Raw genomic sequence first — 27,468 nt, forward strand, 5'->3', positions numbered from 1 at the left:
TTAATCCTGTTGCTGACTCAGCCCTTTTCCACCCCCTTGGTTGGCTCCTTGCCGCTTTTCCAGGAGTTCTGTTTACTACTGGTGCCCCCAAGATGTTGCCACCTGACTCTTAGGACTGTCGGCCCTAGAGCTGGAGGTGGCGGTGACAGAGGGATTTGGGGAGGAAGGACTTTCTTTGGCTCTTGTGCAAAGCTGCAGCCCTGCCCAGGCCTGGACCTTGTGGTTCTGGGTGGGAGGAAGGGCTTGGGTAGCTATTGGCTGCTGAAGTGAGAGTCTTTGTTCTTGGCGGTCATAGTGCCCAGAAAGGCTTTTTTCCTCAATTATCTTGGAAACTGGCTTGGTGCCTTTGTAATTTCCATTAGATAGAACATTTCATTTTAGATTTCTTCATCTGGGCAGCTTCTGCTGGCTGGGTTTAAGTAGCACTAGCTCTGATTTCTTGCTTGACTGCCATGTGCTCTTGGCCTGTTTTAGGGGCTTTGTGAACATAGTGAATTCTGAGAACACTTCAGTGGTGATCCCATTTTACAGGTGGAAAGGGAGTTGCAGAGATGTTACATAATTTGGTCACAGGGCCAGGAAGTGCCGAGTCAGGATTTTTAACCCCTTAGTCTCATTTCAAAGCTAATGTTCTTGCTGGACCTTAAGAATCATCTGTGATGCTTAGGGAAGCCTGGGTGGCTCAGTTGGTTGAGCATCTGGCTCTTGGTTTCAGCTCCAGTCATCGTCTTGGGGTCCTGGGATTGAGCCCTGCATCGGGCTCCACACTCAGGGTGTCTGCTTGAGGGTTCTCTCTCTCTCTCTCTCCTTGCCCCTCCCCTCTCTTGCTCTCTCTCTTTCTCTAAAATAAATAAATAAATCTTAAAAAAAAAAAAAAAGAATCATCTGTGGTGGTTGTTAAAAATACGGAGCCATGGGCGCCTGGGTGGCTCAGTTGGTTAAGCAACTGCCTTCGGCTCAGGTCATGATCCTGGAGTCCCTGGATCAAGTCCCGCATCGGGCTTCCTGCTCGGCAGGGAGTCTGCTTCGTCCTCTGACCCTATCCCCTCTCAGGTGTTCTCTCTCTCTCAAATAAATAAATAAAATCTTAAAAAAAAAAAAAAAAAAAAAAATACGGAGCCAAACCTCTGGAGATTGTCTGGAGGGGTCCCAGGAATCAGTATTTTTTACATATGCACTGAGTGATTCTTTTTGAAAGTCAAATTTGAGAAGCACCACCTTAAGGAGTTTGTAGATTTTCTATACTTGGAAGTGAGATTATTTCTAAGGATTCTCGTTTTCTTTTTACTTATTGCTGTGAAATTTGCTAATCTGACATAAATCTGCCATCGAAAGGGCATTAGGCTAACTAGCCGTGTGAATCATTTCCAGATACTTTTGGCCAGTACCAGTAGGGTTTTTCCAGGCTGACATAATCAGGTCATTGAATACCTTGTTTTCATCCCACTGGATCCTCTTGTTCCAAAATTCTGTTAGTTTCTGCTCAGGGTCTAGAGTTTTCATAAGGTTCCAGTTTGTTCCTGAATAGTTGCCCTGTAACACAGAGATCTCTGTAGTGGCGATGTCTCTGAGGATTGGGGCGCTTAAAAGGTACGTATACGGGCACCTGGGTGGCTCAGTCGTTAAGCGTCTGCCTTCGGCTCGGGTCATGATCCCAGGGTCCTGGGGTCGAGCCCCACATTGGGATGCATACTATGAATCTAAGGCAACTGCTAAAAAACAAACAAAAAAGAGTTATAGCTAATAAACTAGCATAGGAAACAAAATGAAATCATAAAAATTACTCAACCCCAAAGAGATCAGGAAAAAAAAAAAAAAGGAAATGGGAAGAAAGAATATTGGACAAACTGAAAACAAACAGCAAGATAATAGTTAAGCCCAACAATACTAATAATAATATTAAACGTAAATGTTTTAAACAACCCAATTAAAAGGCAGAGATTGTAAAACTGAATTTTACAAAATGCAAAACCTATCCATATGTTGCCTACAAGAACCCACTTTAAAGACACACATAATTTAAAAGTAAAAGGATATAAAGAAATACACCAAGCAAACGTTGATTTTTGAAACACTATCCATTTTTAAATTGTGATAAAAAATATATAACATAAAAATTACCATCCGAACTATTTTAAAGTGTACAGTTTTATGGCAGTAAGTACACTCACAGTTATACAACCATCACCACCACCACCTCCAGAATTTTTTTTATCATCCCAAACTGAAACTCTAATTCCCATTAAACACTAATTCCCTATTTTTCCCTCCTCGGCCCCTGGCAACCACCATTCTTCTGTCTGACTCTGAACTTAACTACTCTAGGAACCTTACATAAGAGGACTCATGCAATATTTGTCCCTTTGGTGATTGGCTTGTTTCACTTCACATTGTTTCTTCAAGTTTCATCCATGTTGTAGCACATGTCAAAATTTCCTTCCTTTTTAAAGCTAGATAATGTTCTATGTATGTACCACATTTTGTCTGTCCATTCATCTGTCAATGGATGCTTGGGTTGCTTCCACCTTTTGGCTACTGTGCATAATGCTGCCATGAACACCAGTGTACAAATATATTAGTTGAGTCTCTGCCGTGATCTCTTTAGGGCATATACCCATAATTGGAATGGCTGGATCATATGGTAATTGTATATTTAATTTTTTGAGGGATTGTCATACTGTTTTCCACAGCAGTTTTGCATCTGACATTCCCACAGCAATAATAAGAGTTCCAGTCTCTCTACATCCTCTTGCCAACACTTCTGGGTTTTTTGATAACAGCCATCTTAATGGGTGTGAAGTGGTATTTCATTGTCATTTTGATTCTCATTTCTCTAATGACCAGTGATGTTGAATATCTTCATGTGCTTATTGGTCATTTGTATATCTTCTTCAAAGAAATGTCTATTCAAGTCCTTTGCCTATTTTCATCAGATCACTTTTTTTGAGATGTAGTTCTGTATATATTCTGGATATCCAATAATTTGTTAAAAGCCGGATTCACTATATTAATATGAGATGAAGTAGATTTCATTACCAGGGGTTGAAAGGGTCAATTCATCAAATGACACTCCAAAATGTTTATGTACTTAATAACAGAGCTTCAAAATACATGAAGCAAAAACTGAAAAAACTACAAGGAGAAATGGACAAATCAACCATTATAGTCATAAGTTTCAATGACTCTTTTCCACTAACTGATAGAACAAGTAGACAAAAAAGCAGTAAGCAGTTAAGACTTAAACAGCACTACCAACCAACTTAACTGACATTTATACAACACTCCACTCAACAAAGCAGGAAACACATTTTTCCCAAGTGTTTATAGAACATTTACCAGGGAAGACCATATCCCGGGCCATGAAACAAGTCTCAGTAAATTAAAACATCTCAAATCATACAAAGTACATCCTTTGTTTACAAAGAAATTAAGTTAGAAATCAGTGTTTACTGGACAGAAAAAGAAAGTATTAGTATAATGATGACTTTGTGTCTTCTACTACTTGTAATCCTGCCAAGGAAAGAGTAGATACATTAGCAGGGGGACTAAAGTACTTAATGTCTTCAATGCTAGGCATACCTGACCTGGGCTGTTTGATACCGTGTTCATGGTTGAGTCTCTCCTCTCCTCTCCAGCCCATCCTAAGCCCCAGGGGCCCCACTTGTCAGCACCAGCCAAATCAGGACAAACCTGTTTGGTATTTGCTCAAGGCTCTCACAGAAACCAACGAAGGAGAAGAGAAATGCAGTAGAAGGAACACCTGCGAAGTATACGTACCTTTTTTTTTTTTTTTTTAAGATTTTATTTATTTATTTGACAGAGAGAGAGACAGCGAGAGAGGGATCACAAGCGGGGGAGTGGGAGAGGGAGAAGCAGGCTTCCCCCTGAGCAGGGAACCCGATGCGGGGCTCGATCCCAGGACCCTGGATCATGACCTGAGCCGAAGGCAGACGCTTAGCGACTGAGCCACCCAGGCGCCCCCATAGTATGCATCTTTAACTTGTCACAGTCTGTCATCAAATGATATACCATTTTGTATACATTTATTTCTTTCCTCCTGGACTTTGTACTGTTGTTGTCACACATTTCACTTCTACATATGTTATAAATCCCACAATACATTATTATTATTTTGCTGTAAACAGTCAATTATTTTGTAAAGAAATCAAAAAGAAGATATATTTTATATTTATATCCTCTGTGTAGATCCATTTTGTTTCACATTCTTTCTGACTTGAGGACTTCCTTTAATATTTCTTGCAGGTGATGAATTCTTTCAGCTTTTGGATGTCTAAGAAAGTCTTTATTTTGCCTTTGTTATTGAAAGGTGTTTTCCCTGGGTATAGAATTCTAAGTTGGTCCTTATAATTTCAACATTTAAAGATGTGGTTCCAGTGTCATCTGGCTTGCATTGTTTCATATGAATAATCAGTTGTCCTTTTTATTTTTTGTTGTTCCATTTCGACTGTGCCCTTTTTCCTTCTGCTTTTATCACTGTTTTTTTTTTTTTAAGATTTTATTTATTTATTTGAGAAAGAGTGAGCGAGAGAGAGCACAAGCAGGAGTGGGGCAGAGGGAGAGGGAAAAGCAAACTCCTCACTGAGCAGGGAGCCTGATGCAGGGCTCGATCCCAGGACCCTGGGACATGACCTGAGCTGAAGGCATATGCTTAACTGACTGAACCATCACTGGTTTTAAACAACTTAATCATCTTGATGTGCCTTGGTATAGTTTTCTTCCTGTTTACGGTGCTTGGGTATTTGAGTTTTTTGGATCTGTGGATTTATAGCTTTCATCAAATTTGGAAAGTTTGCAGACCATTAATTCTTCAGATAGTTTCTCTTGTCTCCTTTCTCTTGTCTGGGGACTCCAGTTACAGGTATATTGGGAGGTCTGATCGCTGTTGTTCCACAGCTCTCTGATGCTTCATTCGTTTCCTCCCCTGGTCTTTTTATTTTTCTCTTTGTGGTTTGTTTTAGGTAGTTCATATTGTTATTTTTTCAAGTTCACTGATCTTTTCTTCTGTAGTGCCTAATCTGTTGTTACTTCCATCCAGTATGCTTTTTATCTCAACATTATAGTTTCTGTCTCTGCAAGTTTATATTTGGATCTTTTTTTATATTTTCCATGTCTCTACTTAACAGTTTTTGCTTTAGCTTCTTGAACATACGGAATATGGTTGTAGTGACCATTTTAATGTCCTTTTATGCAAATTCTGTTATCTGTATTTCTGAGTCTGTTTCTCTTGATTGATTTTTCCCTCATCATGGATTCCATTTTCTTGCTTCTTTGTATGTCTCGTAATTTTGTCAGTGTCAGATGGTGCATATTTTCCCCCTTGGGTGCTGGATATTTTTGTATATCTGTGTATGTTCTTGGCATTGTTTTGAGACACTGTTAAGTTACTTGGAAACAGTTTCATTCTTTAAAGGCTTGCTCTTAAGTTTTGTTACCTGGGATCAGAACAATCTTTAGACCAGGGTTAATTTTTCCCCACTAACAAAACAGCACCTTCTTCAGTGCTCCACGGATTCCCTGTGGATTACTAGGTTTTTCCACTCTGGCCGAGATACAAATTATTCTTGGCTCAATTTGAGGTCCAAGGAGTGTTCCCCCTAATCCTGATCTGTACTGTTAACACTCAGCTGAAAAATGGAGAAGGACCCTTTGCAGATTTCCAGAGTTCTCTCTTTGTGTCGCTCTCTCCTCTCTGGTATAGGCCCTGTGAAGTCTGGCTGCCTTGGCCTCCCAGGACTCCCAACTTCCTTTCCCCAATGTGGGGAGACTGTCGGGCTCCGAGACTGTCAGGCTTTGCCTAGGCACTCTGTTCCTGTATCATGGCCTGGAACCTCTTTATGGGCAGTGAGCTGCAGACAATCGTGTGTTCTCCCCTCATTGCAAGAAAGGGATTCCTTTCTTGCAATGCCTGATGTCCAGTGTCTGAAAACTGTTGTTCCATTTATTTTGTCTGGTTTTTTGGTTGGTTGAGGCAGGAGAGAAATCTGGTCCCTGTTCCTCTCTGTTGGTCCAGAGTTGGGTGACCCTGTCCAGTCAGCACTCACTGAGTGCCTTGTGTGTTAGGCATTGACCTAGTGCTGGGATGCAGACCTGAGCAACATGGCTCACAGTCTGGGTGGAGAAACATGCCCGATTCCTATATAATAAATGCCAGGTAGTACTTACAGAGCACCATGGGAGGGTAGGATGAAGTCTTTGGGAGAAGGAGCTGACATTTGAAGGATGGGCAGGCATTTTCAAGCTGGAGAAGGCATAGGAAAGAGTATTCCAGGAAGAGGGAATGGTAGGAACAAAGGCTGGGGGCCAAGCTGGGAACTCCTGTGGACAGGATCCCTGTCATACTGATCTTTTTATAGGTACAGAATATTTGTCAAGTGATTGGAAGCATGTTGCTTCTTCTGGGAATAGTAGGTAGAACGGAGAGTTGGGGTGGGGTGAGCAGTCCCTGAGGGGAGTGGAAGGAAATCTAGCTGAAAAGGGAGGTTTGGGGTCAGCTGATACAGGGCCTTCTATGCCAAGCACAGGAGCACAAGGTTTTGAATGAAATACCAAAGCACTGGGGAACTATGGAAGGTTCTAAGCAGGGATGTGAGAGCTCTGATTGGCTGTGTTCTCTAGAGAGTCCTGGGGTGTGTGCGGGAGGGCTGCAGAGGGTGGAGTCTGTTAGAGTCTGGCAGACAGCTGCCGGAGAGGCTGGCTCAGAGTAGGCCTTCTGCCGGAGCATGGAACTGGGTCCAGAGCCCGGTGTAGCTGCTGATACCGTGTCGCTTGTTTGATAATGGCCTTCGCGCGTTTGATAACGGCCTTCATGGATCCCTGCCTGAGTCAAGAGCAGATATGAGGAGGCTCTGGCCTAGTTTCTCTTTTTCTGTGGCTCCACTGTTGCCCTCAGCACACCTGCCTCCCTCTGGGGGACCCAGAAGTTCATAGCATCAGACATCCCTGGCAGGGAGAGGATCTACAGGTGCCTCGCCTTCTGCCAGCCTAGGATGGCCCCGAGTCAGTGAGAACAATGGTCTCGTTGTCCTGGCCTTTGAACAGACAGACCTTGAGTGACCTCATACAGACTCCTGGGTGTTTGCCTTGACCTTAATCCTGATCCTTCCTAAAGGGATGGTCGAACCTGCTAGCTCAGCTTGCCCTGTGTAGGTTAGGAAGTTGGGGTGGGGGTCAGGGGGAGGCTGCCAGCTGCAGCCTGAAATCCTTTCTGAGTCATCTGAACAGTTGGGGCAACAGAGAAACAAGTGGCCATTGGGTGTGGAGTAGCTTAGGATGGTTTTCTCTTCACTCAGCCGTGGGCCAAGGAGGAAGAGGCTTTGCAAAGTGTCCCGCTTGTGTTTTACTGTCAGGAAGTTTCAGGAATGGGCTACTTACTAAATAACCTGTTTCTTGGCCATCGTATTGACTGAAGCGGAACGTTATTGATCTGTGTTACATCCAGCCACTGGATTTCTGTGGCACCGTTCATTGATGCTGTCTCTGGAGGAATCTTCAGTTCGCTGTCCTCCGCATCTGCAGAGGGAATGGGCCGGGTGGGAGCTCAGCCATGGTGATGAAGAAGATCCTGACCGTGTGTTGAGCCCGGCCTGAGAGCCGGGCATTGGACTTTGCAGGCACTAATTCATTTCATCCTTGTAAAAGGCCTGTGTCAGAGGAGAAACCGAGGTCCAGAGAGATGGACCTGCCCAAGCTCCCCAGCCAGTAGTGACCGAGGGCACGGGGCTGTCTGTCTCCCAGAGCCTTTAGCCACTGGGCCGTCCCTGCAGGGCGAGGGCCCAGAGGAGGTGTTGGGAGATCTGGGGCCCCGGGGTGCTGTGTGGCCAGCCCCTGTTCTTTAGAAGTCTAATGGAAAGATGTCAGCAAGAACGACCGCATCCTAAGTTTGCCCCCAGAGCTGGGCACCGTGTTGTACGGGCGTGCACTTGACTGAGGGGCGGCAGGTGCCGTGATGAAGGGTACGGGCCCCAGGGCCAGAGCACCGCAGTGAAATTCGGGCTCTACCATTTCCTCGTCGTGAGACCGGGATCAGGTACAAGTCTTCTCTCGACCCAGGTTTCTCGTGTGGAGAATGAGGAGAGCCGAAGGCTGCGCAGCCGCGAGGGCCCGGTGTGAGGATCCCACGAGCTGCTGCGGACAGAGCGCCTAGGACACTGCTCGGTACATTGTAAGTGCTCTGCACGGTCATCGTTTCTCTCTCGCCGGTGGCCCAGCGCGGCTTGGAGGGGAAGCTGAGTGGTGGCGGTAAAGCCTGGTCCGACTCCTGTCCGCGAGGTGTCCCCAGCTGTGGCGCCCTGGCTTTGCTCTTGCCTTCCGTCTGCCTGGAATACTCTGCCCTGGGCCTTCCCCATCCTGAAAGTGCCTGCCTGTCCTTCAGAGGTCAGCTCCTCTGGGAAGCATCTCTTGCTCTTTCTCCCAGAGACTTCAGCCGGCCTCCACAGGGCTCTGGAAGTGCCCAGTAGCCCCCCACCCCCCGCCCTACTGGGGACGTCTCACAGCTGAAAGAGCGTGGAGGAGGGGGGCTTGGGCAGGGGGCAGGGGTAGGGGCAGTGGCTTTCAATCTGTGTTCTGGGAAGGTGGCCTGGGGGCCCCCTTAAGGCCTTGGGGGAGACTGAGCTGGAAGAGCAGGGTTCCCCCCCATCCCCACCCCGGGCCTGGCCTCTGGCGTCTGTTCTGTGCTCTGGGGGCTTGGGGTAACGTTTTAAAGGAGAACTCCTTTAGAAAACTGGAAAACTCGGAAAACGGCAGGGCACACCAGGCGAGTGGTTAAAGAGGATGGAGGCGGAGGTCCCGACAGCTGGAGGGATGGGGACGAGGGAAGGAGAGGAGATGGCTGGCTTCAGGGAAGGCGGAGGGAGCTGGACGCAGTGCTTTCAAAAATGAATCTGGAGGTGCCTGGATTAAAGCTCGCTGGAGCAGTGACTAGGTGAAGCCTGGTGATTGGACAGGAGGGGTGTCGGGGCGGCCTGGAGGATTGGGAGTGAGGGCGTGAGGCCGAGGCGGGGAAATGGGGGCCAGGCGGGGGAGGGTGGTTTGGGAGAAGAGAAAGGTGAGTAAGGTTGAGCGGAGTCTCCCCTGGGATGAGGGTGAGGGGTGGAGGTTCAGCAGGCTTGGGAGGGGCCCCTTTAGGGGATGGGTTGGGCCATCCAAGGACTGTAGGTAGCCAGGGGCCCCACACCCTGCCAGCCCTGCCCTCCGGCTCCGCAGGTGTCCTCTGCTGATGGACCACCCCAGCCTGGCTAGCAGCCCACTGAGTAGAGAAAGCAGTTGGCCGAAGTCCTGTGCCATTCCCGTGTCCCCATGTTCGGCACAGGAAAGGGGCTCATCCTTCCTGGGTCTTCCCACTTAGTGGCTTGCCTCTGGGGGAAGGGGGCGTCAGATGGAGTTATTCAGTGGACCTGAGGAGCATGTGGTTGTTACGTAGATATTTATGTAAAGATGACAATTGCCGTCAAAAGACCTTGTCCTGAGAGGTTGTATATGCCCCCATCGATGTGTCAGCACACTTCTATTTGAGGATCTTTGTTCAGATCGGTTTGGAGCCTGTTTCAGAAAGCCCCACCCTTTGCCTTCCAGAGGACCTGCCCTCGCTCCCAAACCTGGCTGGGTGCCTGGCCAGGGTGTCAGGCAGCATTTTGCAACAGTGGTAAGGTGTGAGTGTGTGGATTAATGCTAGCTAGCGACTGCTTGGTGGTTTTTCTAGCACCTCTAGAGGTTATATCTCCCTTACTTCTCTTTAAGTCCTTAAAACAGCCCGCGATGTTGGTAGTGTTAGCCCCATTTTGCCAAAGAGAAACAGAGTAAGAAGGGCGGAATAATTTGCCCAAGGTCACAGAGCTAGTAAAAGGTCAAGCTGGGATTTAAATCCAGGAATATTTGGCTCTTAAGCCCTGAACTCTTTCCACTTCCCTTCCTGCTGTCTTAACTGTTTAGCACTGGGGAATGGGGAGGAGTTCCCTGCCCCAACCTCAGAAATTCCTTAGAGAGGAAACTTCAGGAGGCTCCCTTCTGGTGCTCACACGCCAACTTTAAAATTGAAGGGAAGGTCAGGTCCATGGTGCTTTGGACCAAGTGAGGAGCGCATGATGGTTTGATTTGTTTTTATTAACTCCTGTGGGAAGTCAGGTGACTAACGGTCTGATACTCGGGTGCACGGCTAGAATCATTCTAGGGAAGGAAAACTAGATCAGGTCAACAAATCTGTCCTCATTAAGCAGCAGGAATAGCAAGGTTTCTAAGGCAACCGCAGGTGTTTTTGACAGGAGGGCTGGGATGGGGCCAGGTCTCTCTAACTCAGGCACACTGAGCTGTGCAGGTTGCTATGGTAACTACTTCTTGTGCTGCCGTAAGTGGATGTGGGAATTTCACAAGCCCAAGGCCTTTGCAACTCTCCTTGCAGTGTGATTTTGGGCTTGAAGTAGCTGGCGGGTCAGCGTGGTCTCCTAATGGTGAGGAGGGGAGTGATAGGAACATGTGCTTTGTCTGCCAGCGGGAGCCGGGGAAACAGAGGCACCCTGCTTAGTCCCAGTTCCGTCTTCTGAATCAGTAATAGCAGTCACATTTGCTTGACTCTATATCGAGCCCCAGGGGTGTCAAGAGTTGCCCCTAATCATCGGATTACCCCCAAGAGGCAGAGTAATTAACATTTGTCCCATGCTCAGGAGCTTGCAAAGCCCTCTCCAGGGCCGTTTGCTCATCCGAGGCACACAACCCCTAAGTGGGATTACCGTCATGGTGCCCATTTTCCAGATAAGGAAACTGAGGTTAAGAGACTTGATCAAGGTCACACAGCTAAAGGGTTGTGGAGCCAAAGGGCAAACCCCGGGCATCAGTCCATGTTCTGTGCTTTTCTCTGCATCCTATCGGGGGAGAGCTAGCATTGACTGTTCAGACAGAGGCAAGGGGCATCTCAAGCCATCTCCAAGGCTGGCACACCTTATTCTGATCTGAGCTTAGAAAAGACTGCATTTTGCTTTTTGTCTTTACTCTTTTTTTTTTTTTTTTAATTTATGCTTGTAAAGGCTCTGATATCAGTTGAAACTTTCGGAGCTAAACAGTCCTGGCAAAGATCCACATTGAGCAAGTGCCATCCAGACGTTGCTCCCCCCCACCCCCATTAAAGACAGAGCTGGAAGACGGCCCAGAGTTTGAACCCTTCCCAGCATCCCCTCTCCACAGCTCCATTCTCAGCCCCCTCCACCCTACCCCAGGGAGCGGTGGGAAAGTGGCCTGAGTCCCCTGGGGTGTAGTGGAGTCGCCTTTGGGCCTGCTATCTTCACTCGCTCCTGTTCCCCGTGCTCCAGGCCTGTGAGAGCGATCGAGTCAAGATACCGAGTGCTCAGTGATCCGAAGAAGTTTGAGCCTGCGAGCTTCATTTCCCGTCCCGGTGTGCGGCCTCAACGGCGTAGGGGCCGTACCCCCAAGCCTGCCCCCTTGGTTCTGCTTGCTGCCGGAGGGGAGCTCCAGGGTGCCTGGGGAAGGTGTTTGTCACCTCGCCCCCCTGCCCTCCCTCCTTTCCTGTGGCAGGCACGTGTCTCTCCTGGAGGGAGCTGTTGACAAACCGCACCCCGCCCAGTTGTTGTTGTTGTTATTGTGGTTGTTTTACAACTTTTGAATTGGCTACTACAACTTAAAAGTTGGAGGGAGGTCGCCTGGATCTGGATTTCTAGCTTCCCTGGGGGACCCGGCAGGTCTGGCCAAGCCCGGCCGCCCCCCTGCCCGCAGGAAGTACCCGAGCTGGGCTGAGCCCCTGCTTTTCCAGAGGGACACACTCCCCGCCCGGTGGCTTGGCCTTGGCCGCAGGTGCCTGCCTGGAGGTGAAAGCTGCAGAGGAGCCAAAAGAGAAAGGAAAGGAAGTTTTTTTCCTTCTTGGGTTATTGACAGGGAAACTGAGATTTTTCTCTTCTTGCGGAGGGAACACGGATTAGCACATGCGTGGCCTTTCCCACTCTGGTCCCCGTCTGATCTTTGAGTCGATGGTATCACCCCCCAAAAGAGGTGTTGGTCTTGCTGGACCCGTGAGGGCTGTGTAGCCACCTGCCTGCCTCGGCAGCCTCCGGTCCCCTTCTCCCAGCCATGGGGATCTGCAGCCGCTCCTGCCAGGGCCCCGCTGTCACCTGCCTGAGGCCCTCTGACTCCTGTCCCCGCACAAGCAGCACCTCCCCCACCTTCAGGGAGGCCTGGCGGGCTTCTCACGCCCCAGCCCTCAGAGCCCACAGCCCTCAGAGCGGGCCACCTCCCCGCTGCTTACTGCTCCGGCCCCCAGCTGTGTCACATCCCTTGGTACCTGCACTCGCTGTGAGTGGTGGTGAAGTTTTTGCTTTTTAAAACGGAATTGAGCTGGGGGGAGTTAGTACCAGTGTTTATATGTTCAGGTTGTGCCTGGCACATAGTAAGAACTTTGTGTTTATTTACACCTCATTCATCCTGCCTCCTTTGCTGTGGGGTCTGGTGCAGTTCTTGGCACGTAGTAACGGCTCCATAAATGTTTACTCAGTGAAGGCATGGAGAAATGAGGGGGGGCGGGAGAAGGCGGGGAGCCCTGTTCCCGCACCTCCGTGTCTTGTCTGACTGTCTGCCAGCTGACCGACCTGTTCTCTCCCTCCCTGCCTCAGTCTCTCCCTCCCTGCCTCGGTCTCTGCCTCCCTGCCTGGGTCTCTCCCTCCCTGCCTGGGTCTCTCCCTCCCTGCCTCGGTCTCTGCCTCCCTGCCTGGGTCTCTCCCTCCCTGCCTGGGTCTCTCCCTCCCTGCCTCGGTCTCTCCCTCCCTGCCTCGGTCTCTCCCTCCCTGCCTCGGTCTCTGCCTCCCTGCCTCGGTCTCTCCCTCCCTGCCTGGGTCTCTCCCTGCCTGGGTCTCTGCCTCCCTGCCTCGGTCTCTGCCTCCCTGCCTCGGTCTCTGCCTCCCTGCCTCGGTCCCTCCCTCCCTGCCTGGGTCTCTCTCTCCCTGCCTGGGTCTCTCCCTCCCTGCCTGGGTCTCTCCCTGCCTGGGTCTCTTCCTCCCTGCCTGGGTCTCTCCCTCCCTGCCTCGGTCTCTCCCTCTCTGCCTCGGTCTCTGCCTCCCTGCCTGGGTCTCTCCCTCCCTGCCTGGGTCTCTCCCTCCCTGCCTGGGTCTCTCCCTCCCTGCCTCGGTCCATCTTTCGCAAGCACTGCTGTGAGCTATCAGCGTGCCAGAGGCTTGGCCAGGCACTGGGAAGACAGAGGTGAACAAGACAATCTCCCTGCCTTCAAGGGGCTTGTGTCTTCTCTCCTGTCCCCTCCCCCAAGCAGCAGTCCCCAGACACCACCTGAGAAGTACCCAGCATCCTCCTGGGCCCCTGGGTAAGCAGAAGGGGGTCCGAGTCAGGGCCTGGGGTGCCAATGGGCCTGGTAATTGCACTTGTCAGGCCCTCCGGAAACAGAGCCCCTGGACCCTGGGGCCCCAGGTAACTTCTCAGTAATGTCCCAGTTCTCGGCATGGTGACATCCTTGGTGGTTGTGGCCACTGTGAGAAGTGCCAGTTTGGATTTTTCTGGCACATCGGGTGACCGGGCTTCAGGGGCATCTGCTTTGTGGGCCTTGGGCAGAGTGTCCTGTGGTTCTCCCGCCGTTTCCGAATTACGAACCCAGAGAGGTGCGTGCTGTGTTCAACCTCACTGAGTGGCCCTGAGAATCAGGGGACGTCTCTGTGACTTCCGAAAGAAAGGCATCGGTAACGTCCAGGGGTGGGCAATGCCACAGTAAAGCCCAGGCCCAGAACTGTTGTCAGAGGGCGAGGACGTGAGCCACCTCCATCCTGGAGGCAGGGACCGAAGCTGGGCCTAGGTAATCAGCGGGCTTGCGTGGGATTGTAAGCTCTGCAACTTGGACAGCCTTATAACTAATCTTCATGGCTCTCCCGTGATGGGCGGAGCAGGTGGGGCAAAGATGCTTGTGATGTTAGAACACCAGGGATGGAAGGGGACTTGGACCTCCGGTGCTTTGACCCCAACAGCTTACGGGACCTTGGGCAATACCCTTATTATTTGTTTCTGGGCTTCATTTCATCTCTGAAATAGGGGTAATTAAGCCTTGTATTTGCTTTAGTCCCTGGAGCGATTATATAAATTAATGGGGGAGTTTGCAGAGGGCTTTGATCTCAGAAGAAAGGAGCCATGTGACTGGTAGGGACTGCTTACCCATTTCACAGGTAAGGAAAGTTAAGTCCCTAAAAGGAATGTGTGGTACATTTGGGTGTGGGATCCCGAGCACACCTCCTGGAAGAAGTGGGGATGCGTGGCTCTTACATGTGCCCGCTGGGCCGGTGAGGTGGTGTGAGGAGGCCAGGGCACAGAGCAGGTGGGGAGCCTGGCGGAAGGAGCAGCAGGCCAGGGTCAGGCTCCTAGGCCAGGTGTCCCCTCTTCTGTCAGCACAGGCAAGCTATCTGCCACTCGGCCTCAGTGTCACCACCTGTGAAATGGGCGTGGTAGAAGTGGGACCAGAGAAGGTGGAGTTGGAAGTGCCGTGGCCCCCATCCCGCTGAGGCCGAGCCTGCCAGAAGATGCAGGCCGCCCTTGAAAGTTGGGTCTAAGGGGGCTGACCTGCTGTAAAACGGAGGTGTTTCAGACCTGATGTTCTTGAGGCATTCAAAGCGTGCGTGGCCTGTTGGGAAGTCTGCCACGAAAGGGGATTGACACAGGAGAGAGGTCTTTTGCAACCACGAGGCTGCAATGTTTCTTTTCTGAATATGGGGGCGGTCATCTTTCCCAATCAGGGAGTGGCCGAGGGAGTCCTCCCAGACCTGAGCTAGAACACTCTCCAGTCCCTTTGGTCTTCCGAGTTCAAGCAGGTGCATACCCAGCCTCCGAGGGAAGTGGGGGTGACCTTAGCGCCTAGGAGCACACTGCTGGGGATGGGATTCCCCAACCAGGGACCCGAGCTGGGAGAGGAAGGTCTCAGTATGAGAGCTGTGTGCTTCATCCATTGCCCACTTCGGGGAGAATTCTCACTGTCTAAAAGACAGCGATTATTCGGATCACCAGCTGGAAGATTTGTGTCTCTGGGATTTCAGGGCCATCAAACAGAGCCAGGTGTGGGGCTCTAGACTGGAGAGGAAGACTGTCATTTGGGGTGGTGGGTGGAGGGGCTGCACACCTCAGTGCGCCCCAGAATTATCTGGGGAGTACACTTATTTCTTGATTGGCCAGCACTCTTTAACCCAGGAAAGTCCCCTCTCTGGCTAAATGTCTGCGGTCGCTTACTGCCAAGCTTTGATGACAAGTTACATCCTTGGTGCCGTAGCTGTCCCTGTCCTTCACAGAAGCAGTGGCAACCCCACGCCAGTTATGGTGATATCGGGCCCCTTTATGTGTGACCTGGAGAGGGGACTTGGCCGCTTTGCCTCCACAGGCATCCACTGAACGTGCATGCGCACTGCTGGTTCCGGGATGGACACACACTAGGTCCCCAGAGATATCAGTAAGAGAGATCAATAACAGCTTGTCAGCCCCCGTGAGAAAACAGTTCAGAATGTTACAGAACACTTGAATGTTTTACAAAGATTTTGTTTTGCTCACTTTCCTCTGATGAAAATACTTCCCTTTTTGGGGGGTCGGGGAGAGAAAGTGGCTGGTGAAGGTGAGCCGGTCAAGAAGCCAGTCTTCCCGGTTGGCTGCAGGGTGGGTTCTGCGTCCGGGCCTTCCAGTCAGGCCAGCTCCCAGTGCTCCCAGTGCCTTCTGGGCCTTGAGCCCAGTGCAGACCCTCCCCCCTTGGACTTCCCCTGACTTGGCCTCTGGGTAGCGTGGGTCTCCTGGCCTGTAGAAGCCTGACCGTGTCGCAGGTAGGCTCTTTGTGTGGGTCTCCCCACGGAGCCGGCCAGAGCTTGGGCTGTCTTCTCGGGAGCTGAAGCCTCGACGTTCTGCTGGTTGGTCTTGACGCTGTGGTAGGCTGCCTAGGCTGCCTCGCCTGGCCCCCTGCCATGGGGCTGCAAATCTGGAGCTTCGGTCCTGGAGTGGGAGAACCCCGTCCCGTGCCTGGTCCCACCCTGCCTACACGAGGCAAGCCACAGGCACCTGAGGGAAGTGTGTTTGGGGTCCTGGCAGAGGTCACTCAGTAGAAACAACACAGGGGATCGAGCCCCGCCTTCGCATCTGCCTCCGCATGGACTGCTTGACAAACCCCTTCTTCTCTGGGGTCTTTGCTTTTCCTCTGTCAGGGGAGGCTGCACCCACCTGAGTTCCCTCAGAGTGCCGGACGAAGGGGAAAGAAAGGCCACAGATGCCACACGAGTTTGACCCTGGGTAGAAGTTAGAATGAAAACTTCATTAAAAGTCGCACGAAGAGTCCTGGAGAGTTCTGGGTCTGGAGGAGGACCTGGGACTCCGGCGATTTCGAGGGGCATGCTGCAAAGCCCCCACTGGGGAGGGCCCGGGGCAAGTGACTTCCCCTCTCTGAGCCTCCTCTGCGAGGCCGGGTGCTGGCAGTACTCGCTGCATCCGCTGGTCGCGAGGGTCCTCGTAATGCAAGTGCTTAATGCTCGCTGTGTTCCATGCACCGCTGTTCTAACAGATGGGGGACCTAAGGCACAAAGAAGTTATACAACAGGGCTTGTAGGTGACAGGGAGGGATCAAACGCAGGCTATCTGGCTGCAGAGTCCATTCTAACCTCGAGGGCAGTGGTTCTCAAAGTGTGTTCCCGGGAGCCCTGGGTGGAGGGGTGGTCTTTGAGACCCTTTCAGGCTGCCTGTGAGGTCAGAATGATTCTCATAATCTAAGGTGTTACTTTCCTTTTTACTGTGTTTCTTGCATGAGTATACAGTGGGGTTTTCGGAGGGTACATGGCTTGCGATCACATCAGCCTTCTGGTGGCTTCTGACATATGGGTGCTTGCATAGTCTTGTATTTTACAAATGTCTCCCCCTGGCAACCACGAGCATGTTTTCCATCTCGACAACCTTCTCATCTTAAGAAGGTTATATAAAAAGAATCCTATGTTATATAAGCAGAATGTTCTATAAATGACCTTTCACTCAGAAAAATTCCCTTGAGATCCATTCAAGTCGCAGACATCGATTTCTTCCTTTTTACTGGAGAGTCTCGCTTTACTATAAGCTGTAGCGCAGCTTGTAAGACTCTTTACTAACCGGAGATCATTTGGGTTGTTTCCAATTCCAGGCTGTTCCAATGAAAGCTGCTATGAACATTCAAAGAAAATAAATTAGAAAAATTTCTCACTTTTAATATCTCATATGGTCAATACTAATACCTAAAATCCACCACATAAGGGTGACCTCTTCGGGTTCCTCAGTAACGTTAGGGGTGAAAGGTGTCCTGAGACCAGAAAGCATGTGATCCGCTGCTCCAGGCCGTGCTGCCTTGTGTGGGACTTACTGAGCACGGACGGTGACACCCGCCTTGGGAAGGGGCTGGGGGACAGTTGCTCCGCTCAGGGCTCCCCCCGTGGTGGGAGTGCACCTGCCCGGGGCCTCCACAGACACCCTGCCGACCGCGCCAGGGGGTGTGTGGTCAGCCAGCTGCCCAGGCCGGAGCTTCCCTCGGCCGCGGGCTCTCTGGGCCTGGCCCCGACGGCAGGAGCCGGCGGACACCCGGTTCTGTGCTGGAGCCCGGCTCGGCACTGCCAGCGCTCCGGGGATCTGGCCCACGCCGGAGGCCATGGTAATAAATAGTTTCTCTGGTGTCGGAGCCCTTCGCCAGCATTTGTTCCTTAAGCCCGCACTGTGTCGGCCTCATCTTACCGAACCTTACACCTGCCCATTTTGCTGATGGAGAACCTGAGGCTCGAGGAGGTCCCGGTTGTGGGAGGTCCCTCGGCTGGGAAGTGGCAGGGCCAGGATTCAGACGAGGTTTGTTTTTAGAGCGCTGCTCCACGTGTCGTGTTTGCCCCGCTCGTCCCGTTCATGGTGGACTCACTCGGTCTGCAGGGTGGGAAGCGGCGCACCCCCAGAGTCCCCCTTCCCGGGGCCTGTGCAGTCTGCCACTCCCCTGCTCCAGCTTTCAGACCAAGGGTTTTTGGAGCAGCAGGGTGAGATGGGGACAGAAGGGAGGTTTGGATTTTCACTCTGCCCTTTACTAACCTTTCTGATCCCCACCTGTAAAGGGACAGTTGCCTGCTTACCCCTCCCTCCCCCTCCCCCCCCCCCCCCCCCCCCCCCCCCCCCCCCCCCCCCGGCCCCTGGCAGGATCAGAAGAGACCGCACATGCAAAACTCAGCATTCCTTGCCTTAGAGGTTGGGGACCACATTCAACCCTCGGGAGAGAAGAGATGGTGGTTGACTACTCTGTTTGGCTAGCTCTTTCTCAGGAGGGTGACCCTATAATTTGTTGTCGAAACGAGTTTTGAACACGAGAAGGGGGCACCGTTAAGAGCTGTGCCGGCACGTGAGGAGTAAACCAGCACTTTGCTGGCCAATGGGAGGCTGTCACTGTTGATCAGGTTCTCCTTTCATCTGTCCGATGACCTAGGAGAGACCATTCCCTTCCATTCCAGACGGGAAGCTAGGACCTGGAGGTCACTTCTGGCCACACAGGTGCCACATTGGTCCTCGATTCCAGAGCCCCTCCTCGGACCTTCTTACACTTATTACACTTTCCAGCCGAGGGACCTCCCACAACCGGGACCTCCCCGAGCCTCAGGTTCTCCATCAGCAGAATGGGCAGGTGTAAGTTTCAGTAAGATGAGGCCGACACAGTGTGGGCTTAAGGAACAAATGCTGGTGAAGGGCCCCGACACCAGAGAAGTTACTTATTACTATGGCCTCCGGTGTGGCCCACTACGGGCAGCGTGGGATCCCGCAGGCTGAGCACTGGTGCCGGGGAGGACAAGGGCCTCCCGGTCTCGGTCTCTCCGGAACCTGGAATCTTTTGAAAACGAACATCACTTTTGTAATGAGAAAGATCGACATCAGGGCTATAAGATGCATGTCTAGAAAAGATAACAGAGGACCTTGTCGGCAGAAAGGAAGAGTGGCCTCAGTGTGTCTGCACTTCCTTCTCTTGGTCCCCGGGGCTCCCTCCTGGGGCTTGGCTGTGACCCCTCTGTCTGTCACGCAGACAGTCGGTGTCCTTGTTGGCAGAGTGACAGAGGAGGGGGAGGCCCGCTGAAACCAGCTCTTTTGACCAGGCGGATGTTCTGTTGGGGTCGGTCAGTTTTCTTTGCCTTCTGAGTGCCTTGGGGGCCAATGTGATGATTGTTGTTGTTGTTCTTCCCCGAGGAGGCCCTGCCCGTGACTGTCCGTTTCTGTGGCCCGTGGAGAGGACTGTGGTCGCCGAGCACAGTTGAGGGAAACCCCAGGTTGTCAGGATACTAAGCAGAACAAGCAGTGATGCCCTCGAGTCTGGGATGCTGAGTCCGCACAGCCCCCGCGTGTGAAGGTTCGGGTGTGTTTCTGGTTCAGGCAGAAATAGACACCAGAGGGCCTGCTGGTATCCGGGCTCACAGGCGGCCTTGGGCCCAACTTTGTCTCTGTCCCTGACTGCCTGGCTTCTCCTTCTGCCTTTTCCTGTGTGCTCCTTGGGCAGCTTTATCTAGCACCCCAAGGAGTCGTGGTGTTGCCTCTGGCTGCCGAGGGCTTTCACCTATCCTGCTGCTCCTGGTTTGGTGGAAGGAGTGGGGCTCCCTGGTCTCCCTGGGGACAGGGGATGGCAGGGTGGCCGGGATCTGCTTGCTGGGACCCTTGTCCCGCCCTGAGGCTTCCTGCCCAGTGGAAGCATAGTGGGAAACCACAGTGTGTCTTTCCCTCTGTTCTGTGTTCACAGGGAAGATGGAGACTCTGAAAGACAAGACCTTGGAGGAGCTGGAGGAGATGCAGAATGACCCGGAGGCCATTAACCGGCTGGCCCAGGAGGCCCCTGAGGTAGAGCAAGGCTGTCATGGGACCTGAGGAAGGGCAGCAGATGGGACCTTGGCCCTGCTTCGGGACACTGGCTTGGTGGGAATTGGGGCCATGTTCTTCTCCCTTTTCTGTGGCCTTCCCTCTGGTTTGGACCAAGCCAGGGGAATCCCTGAGATCTGAGTCTAGCTCCTGGGCTCTCTAGGAGTTCTGGGGGACAGTGCTGGGGCATCCGGGGCCCCCCTGTGAGTCGGCACATATTGTTCCAGCCTGACCCTGGAGGCGGTTTCTGCAAGTACTCATACCATTTTGCGGCTGTCTTTCCCCAAGGGCCTTGTGTGGCCCTGCATCTAGGGGAGGAGCCATTCTTGGCCTGGGGTATGGGCCCATCTCCTGTTTGATCCCGTTTCCTGTAATAACTGGCACCTAACCAGTCTCAGCTCATCACAGTCCCCATGGGAATAAAATAACCCTTCCGAATGTATAGAACTTTCTGCTTATATTTATAAAGGCCTTCCCGTCTCCTCGACCCCGTGACCCCTGTGAGGTCAGGCGACTGGATGGGGCCAAGAGCTGGGTATACCCACAGTCCCGCCTCGAGTAGCTGCAGCCTGTCCCCTGCTCTGGGAGCTACCCCTGCCGCCCCTCATGCTGGGGACGGACACAAGTACAAGCAGTGCCCATCTCATTGGATTAGTGTTCGGAATAGATTTTTATTTTCACTGATCAACAGGTATGGTGTGTCTCTGCTGGGGATTCACAGTCTGTTCTCAACACAAGGGAAGTCACCCTGTCCAGCTTCTCCCTGCTTTCTGTACGGTGTGCCCAGTGCGGCCGTGTTCCCTTGCCCCTTCCTAGCTTGTGCTCTGGCTGCCCCCACCTCCCCCCACCTGCCCCGCTACCCAAATGAGCAATCTTTTCTGGGGGGTAGGGGGGATAGAGTAGGGGGCAGGGTGTGAGGACAGGTAGGGGGGCTCCGTGTGGCACATTCTGCTGCCTTGAGCCTCGCTCAGCGAGGACTGGAAGCAAAGCCTGTGTTGGTTAAGCCCCAAGCCCACCTCAGTGGTCAGTCAGGCTGTGACGTGGCCAGGATCTGGCCCAGCCAGCACCGTGCCGGACTCCTTCGTCCTCCGTTTGTCTGTCACGAATTAAGCATAGGTGTTTCTTGACTCTGCCGTGAGCACAGTGTTCTAGGAATTCCGAGGCCAGCTCTAAAGTGCGGGAAACTTGGCAGAAGCGAGCCTTCACATAAGTATAATTAAATGATTTCCAAGCTGAGCAGGCTGATAGACTTGACGCCGAAGTGCAGAATTGCAGAAAATGTAAGCGCAGACAACCTCTGGGGCTGAAGGCAACTCGAATTTTGTGGACTACAGCCAGTCAGACCAGTCGATTTGAGTTCTTGGAGGGGAAAAACACTTCTGGGATCAAGGGGAAGCGAAGTAGGGCAAGCTACTTAGATTTGCAAAACCCCTTGGACGAGGTTTCCACCATGGTCTATCAAACATAATTTTACACATCCTAGTCGCGTGGCTGTGCAGAGAGACGTGGGCTGGTTCGGTGTGGGATGTGGACGTTGCTTGGAGAGAAGAAAGCTAGCTAGTAGGGGGGCTCTCTCCACAGAGGGCAGTGACTGGTGGGGTGCAGGCAGGCCTGGTGAGCACCTCTGGGCGGGGTGCTAGAACTGTCTTATTGACCTCTTCGGAATGACTAGTGGAAGGCTTCATAGTGAACCCCCATGGAGAAAGATTTGGGGGAGGCTGTGGGAGAACAGGCCAGAATGTGTAGGACAAGGTGCAGGGCTGAATGACACAGCTTAGATTTATTGGCTGAGACCCAGGGAAAAGGCCGTGGACACCTAGGGGGGCCAGTGGGGCAGCTCAGCAGAGGGCTTCAGGCCTCCCACTCTGCAGCTCGCCGAGTGGCTCCGAAGTGCTCATGGCAGCAAACCAGTCAGCCCAGATGTGGGGGCAGCTTGCTGTTGTGGGGAGACCAGAGAGACCCCAGGCAGGCCCCAGGATCCCTGGGCCCCAGCAGCTGCATTGTGGAGGGGAGGCGGGTCTGTACCATCTCTGTCCCATCTGGAGCGTGAAGAGCGGGCTCCAGGCCCGCCCCAGAGCTTGGAGCTCAAGGCCCTGTGGCCGGGGAGCAGCAGGAGGGCAGGCTTCCGGGACACCCCTGGCCTGTGGGGGATGAGCCGGTCCGTTCATCACGTGCCGACTGTGGCGGCCCCCGCGTGGCAGCTACTCGTGCGCAGCGGTGCCCTGAGCCCTCTACTGGGCTCTGAGTGCTCTCTTCTCGTGCCACGCGGGGCTCTCAGTGGACCATCGCTGTCTCGGGGGTGGTGGGTCCGACTCTCCACCCTCCTCCCGGTAAAGAGGACTCCCACGCAGGGATGGAGCTTCAGGCCGTAGCAGGTCTGGGAAGGGCTCCTGGGGCTGTTGCCTCCCTTGCTAATGGCCACAAGGGACCTGGCTGAGGGGAAGGCGCTGCTTTGCTTGGGGAAGTGCTTTCAGGGGGGGCACGGCCAGGGGCCAAGGTTGGCATGAGGGCCTCAGGTCGCCCGTGTCGGTGGGCGCCTTCTGCTGGCTGAGAGGCCCCTCCAGTTCTTGGGGACGCCGCCGTTAGCTCATCTGCACAGCTTCTCTGCAGGACCTACCTATGGCCCAGGAAGCAAGGACAAGTCTCCCCTGAATCAGTGTCCCGGTCTGGCCCTGCCTTTCTCACCCCTTAGAGTAACTGTTCTGGGGCCTCATGCATGTCCGGCCTGTGGTGTGACTCAGGCACCTCAGAGTAGGCCTCCTGCCTCAGAATCTTGGGGATAAGTAGTTTGGGATCTTGGTCCCTTCCCTCCTAGAAAGCCTCTGCCTCGTGCATATTAATTGGTCCACCTGCTTGCTGGAGCCCTGCAGGGCCGTGGCGGCCTGGCTCCTGCTCGTCACGTGGCCTTGGGCAAGCTGCTGACCTTCAGTGCGCTTCCCGCCTGTGTCCACCGCATGGGGTGTTGGGTTAACGATTCAGTGAGGCGCCCGGGTCAGAGTGCTTGGCTCAGGTCCATCGGACCCTAGCTGGGGGTATTACCCCCTTCTCCCACCGGGAGCGACGAGTCCCAGAAGCCCCAGGTGCAGCCTGCCACGAGGTGCGTGGTGGTGATGGCGATGATGGTTCTTACGGTCAGCGTCCTGCTCGTTTAGGTCCAGGACCTGCAGCTGGAACGGGAGATGGCACTAGCCACCAACCGGAGCCTGGCGGAGCGGAACCTGGAGTTCCAAGGCCCCCTGGAGATCAGCCGTTCAAACCTCTCAGACAAGTACCAGGAGCTCCGGAAGCTCGTGGAGCGGTGCCAGGAGCAGAAGGCGAAGCTTGGTAGGGACGGCCTGGAGCAAGCTCTGGGTGCTCGTCTGTCACCTTGGAGGCCCCGTTCAAGCTCCGGGAGTAGTGCGGAAGGATACGTTCCCTGCCCCTTCCCCAGGATAGGAAAGACCCCCTGTCGGCCCCCTGCGCTGAGTGCTTACGTATGTTTTTCCCAACAGCCTAGAAGGGGAGGGACTGTTCTTGTTCCATAGGTGAGAAAAATGAGGCTCAGAGAGAGTCAGGAACGTGGCCAGGCTTCTCTGGCCAGATTTGGGACTTGAGTCCAGAGAGCCTGCCTCCCCGCTGTTGCTGGGCAACACCGCGCTTTGCGGCGCTGGGCTGGGCTCTCCGTGTCCCGGGACCTGCCATCAGTGAGGGGGGCTGTCGGTCTCAGCCGTGGAGAAGCTTGGTGCTCAGACAGTGCAGTAACCCCCCCCCCCCCGCCCCCATGAGGCAGCACAGGGCTGGGGCTGGTTGGTGGGCTCTGGTGCTCGAGTCCTTTCTGCTGGCATTGAGACGGCTGGCTGGCCAAGGTCGGGGCCGGGCCTGGTGGAGCCCTCTCTGCTCAGGAAGGTGACCTCAGGGAACTGGGCTCCGCCCCAGACCCCCTGACCAGGGCTGGGCCTCTGAGCACACAGAGGACGCTGTGAGGGTCTTTGCCGAAAGCTCAGCCTCCAACACTGAATGGAAAGGCACTTGCAGAATGTCGATCTTTCTGCCCTCCCTTCCAGAGAAATTTTCTTCAGCACTGCAGCCGGAGACCTTGTTAGACCTTCTGCAGATCGAAGGCATGAAGATCGAAGAAGAGTCTGAGGTAGGATGGCTGTTGTCACACCCTCTTCCGTGTCAGGCCCTGGAGCGGGAACCCTTTGGAATGAGCACTGGGTGTCTGCAAAGTTGGGGCGAGGGGCATTAGTAGACGGCAAAGGTGGATGACACGGTTAGTCCCGGTGGAGGCCCTGTTGGCCCCCGGCCCCACCCCGGCTGCCTGGCCTCTCTGTTCTGCCTCCCTCTGGCCATCTCTTCAGTCTGTGGGCAGACGGGCTCCCTCCGGTTCTCCGGGCCCTGGGTGGGAGAAGCTGCCAGGTCCTCCCAGCCCGGGGCCCGCCTGCACTGGCAACTGAGTAGCTGGTGTTCATCCGTTTATTCATCACGGCCATGCAGGAGCCGCCGCGAGCCTGGCACGATGCCAGGGGCGGGGGACAGCAGTGGCCACCACAGCCCCTGCCCTCCAGGAGCTGCCATTCTGGTGAGGGAGACAGAACACCCCAGCGAGTGCAGGTAGAAGAGGTCAGCGGTGATAAGTGCCATAAGGAGAAAGTCCCAAGTGGGGGCCAGAGAAGACAGGGAGCGCCCGCAGCGGGCTGCGCGGGAGGGCCGCAGTTGGCCTTTGATCCTGGGGACCATGGGCAGCCTTGATCCCAGGCAGGCCCCTGTTGTCACGAGACCTTATGTCTTCCAGGCCATGGCCGAGAAGTTCCTGGAGGGCGAGGTGCCCTTGGAAACATTTCTGGAGAACTTTTCCTCCATGAGGATGCTGTCCCATCTGCGAAGGGTGCGCGTGGAGAAGCTCCAGGATGTGATGAGGAAGCCCAGAGTTTCCCAGGAGCCGGCCGGTGACGCCCCTCCTCCACGCCCGCCGCCCCCGCCTCGGCCGGCCGCCCAGGCGACACCCCCTGTGGCTGAAGAGCCGCCCCCGCCCCCATCAGTAGTGCCTCCTTACCCTTTGCCCTACAGCCCGTCTCCTGGCATGCCCATGGGCCCCACCGCCCAGGGCGCACTCCAGCCGGCCCCCTTCCCCGTGGTGTCCCAGCCCTCCTTTCCCTACAGGGGGCCCTTGGGCCCCCTGTACCCGTCAGCCCACCCAGGACCCCGGGGTGCTGCGGGCTACTCCTGGTCCCCACAGAGGAGCACACCCTCCCGGCCAGGCTATCCCGTGGCCCCCACTACTGCGTCTGGCCCCGGGTACCCCTTGGCAGGGAGCCGGGCCCCCAGTCCTGGTTATCCTCAACAGGCCCCCTACCTCTCGCCAGGAGGAAGACCTCCCTACCCAACGCAGCCCCCGCTCCCGAGCTTCCCAGGTCAGCCCCAGCCCTCAGGCCCCCCTCAGCCACCCTACCCCCCTGGGCCTGCCCCTCCCTATGGGTTTCCACCACCTCAGGGTCCTACTTGGCCTGGGTATTAGACACCGTCCTGGCCCTCGGCCCTTCTCTACTTCCACCTGTGCCACAGCCCTTGGCCCGCCTACCACTGAGATTCGAGGTTACATTGGAAGTGGACTTGTGTCAGCACACGGGGGCCCTGGGGGGACCTGGTTGGGAGCGTGCAGGCCTGGAAAGCACCAGGCAGTGTGACTGGCTTGGCCGCGTGGCCGGTCACAGCACTTACTGGCTTCCTGGGGGGAAGGGAGCGCCTCCTTTCGGTGACTGGCTTCAGCTTTTCTGGTGCTAGCCAGGCGGGGAGTTTGGTCCCTCTTCGTGGGTGTCCGTGTGAGTGAGCAGGCGCGCGTTTGTGGACATCTGCTTGGGCCTGCACTCCCGGACACTGGAACCAAATGCAATGATCTCAGTGACGAGGGGGCCGGTCTCCAGCCCCTGCTCACCCCCTCCCTCTCTCCTGGGATTTGGCACATTCAATCTGGTGCCCGTGGCCAGGGTGCAGCTCTGTGTCTGTCTGGTCCTTTCAAGGATGGCCTGCCCCGCGCACCATGGCTGGAGTTGGATCACGGGGAGGGCGCAGTTAGGAAAAACTCTTGCTGATTTTTAAGTCCCATAAAGCCATAATTGAACTCTGATAGGCCGGTGTCAGAGAAGCGTGTTCTGTGAGCTGGTTTGAACGGCGGCAGCCGGAGCAGCGAGAAAGCTGGGGATTGTGAAGGTGCACCCCGGACCTTGCTCACGCTGGTTGGAGAATCCGGGAGTCGCCTTGGCTGGAGGAGAGGGAGCAGCTCTGGCCCAGGAGATAGCGCTCAACACCGGACTCATTTAGGAGTGGGGGGCCGGGTCACCTCCCCCAGCCGCCCTCTCTTCTCTGGGGCCCTCCATTTCCGGTTGACTTCTGGGGTTCCTCACCCCCCATCCATCCACTCCTCTAGTGCCTTGAATCTCATCCACAGCAGCCCGCCCCCCCACTTCATCTCTGTCCTCTGGCTCCCTGGTGTTACGACCCCCGCCCCAGCACCCCTCCTCAGACAGAGGACGCCCGAACAGTGACTTCCCACCTGGTGCTTCGCAGACACCATCGCTCTGTCGGACGGAGTCCATTTCTGTGCTTCTCTCTCGTCTTCAGAATGTACGGGGCAGGGATGGGACTCCGTGCCCCACAGCCCCCGGCACACTGGGGGTTTTATGCGTGTCAGTAATAACAAAGGCAGTAGACCAAAGGGGTGTGATGAACGAAGCATTAACTTGATTGTTCCGGATATGAACCAGGTCTCAAGGGCAGACTCTGGAGCTGCTATCAGCTAGGAAGTCATATGTGCCTTGAAACGTCCACTACTTGAGTACCCAGCATCTGGTGGGCCTGGGGTGCTGGGGGCCCACGAGGAAACTCGACCTTCTGGTGCCTGCCCCCCTCCCTGGCCTGCGCGCCATCAGTGGGTATTCGCGAGGAGATGCTCCATTTGCGCGTCGGTTGCTTGCCAATTGTGCTTGCTTCTCCTAAGTTATTTATGAAGAGAAATCACTAATGGACTCTACTGGTTCGAGAGCTTCTGAACTGGGTGAACGATCGCTGGTATGTTTGTATAATTAATTGCCATAATAAACTTTGAGGAGTTACACATCGTGCGGTCACTCCGGTGGGTTTGCGAAGTGAAGGTGTGGCTGCTGGGGCTGGGGGTTGGGGGCCCGGGGCCGGGGGGGAGGTGGGGGGGTGGAAGTCAGGATCATGCTCTGCTGAAGGGCCTCTTTGATCATGTCCACAAAGCCTCATCTATCTGGATATTCTCTCTCGAGCGGCTGCCCTCCCCTGCTCCTTTGCCCCGGGTCTGGGCTCTCGTGGCCTTTTCCTTTCTTCTACACTTTGGTTTTCCATCTTCGGCCTTTCCACGCTGGGACCTGCACATTTGCCACAGGTCGCCACCAGGAGGCGTACGGGGCTCAGCCTAGCGAGGGCAGTGCCACATTCCTGCCCCCGGCCGTCAGCCCGTCCAGTTTCTGAACCGATAGGGGCCGCGACGCTGGCTGTGAGCCAGGTGGTCTTCGGCCACTGCCCAGCCTGCTCCTTCTCCAGCCCACCCTGAGCTCAGCTGGTTCTATCATGAGGTTTGGGAGGGTGTCTTCTGCTTTTGGCAGGAAG

At 54.1% G+C, this 27,468-nt stretch overlaps 1 protein-coding gene and 1 long non-coding RNA gene across 10 annotated transcripts in view; one reads left to right on the plus strand and one right to left on the minus strand.

The window, feature by feature from the left end:
• Positions 1–26,948, plus strand: part of VPS37C (VPS37C subunit of ESCRT-I) — a 27,796-nt gene extending 848 nt beyond the window's left edge. The window contains exons 2-6 of one of the 3 annotated variants that reach the window (XM_036110647.2): positions 8,071–8,175; positions 19,742–19,839; positions 23,010–23,181; positions 23,901–23,983; positions 24,632–26,948. In XM_036110647.2, coding sequence (XP_035966540.1) covers positions 19,747–19,839; positions 23,010–23,181; positions 23,901–23,983; positions 24,632–25,354 — 1,071 coding nt within the window. In that variant the 5' untranslated portion in view covers positions 8,071–8,175; positions 19,742–19,746 and the 3' untranslated portion in view covers positions 25,355–26,948. Of the gene's footprint in view, positions 1–8,070; positions 8,183–19,200; positions 19,358–19,741; positions 19,840–23,009; positions 23,182–23,900; positions 23,984–24,631 lie in introns of those variants that run through there. The other 2 variants (XM_036110648.2, XM_078057939.1) reach the window with 2 other exon arrangements.
• The window catches only part of LOC144379413 (uncharacterized), a 197,578-nt gene that overhangs the window by 84,263 nt on the left and 85,847 nt on the right, over positions 1–27,468 (minus strand). For 6 of the 7 annotated variants that reach the window (XR_013442311.1, XR_013442313.1, XR_013442316.1 and 3 more), the window contains exon 2: positions 18,102–18,158. This is a non-coding gene — a long non-coding RNA (uncharacterized LOC144379413). Of the gene's footprint in view, positions 1–18,096; positions 18,159–27,468 lie in introns of those variants that run through there. The other variant, XR_013442310.1, reaches the window with a different exon arrangement.

The sequence above is a fragment of the Halichoerus grypus genome, chromosome 11, assembly GCF_964656455.1.
Source record: "Halichoerus grypus chromosome 11, mHalGry1.hap1.1, whole genome shotgun sequence".
Lineage (NCBI taxonomy): Eukaryota > Metazoa > Chordata > Mammalia > Carnivora > Phocidae > Halichoerus > Halichoerus grypus.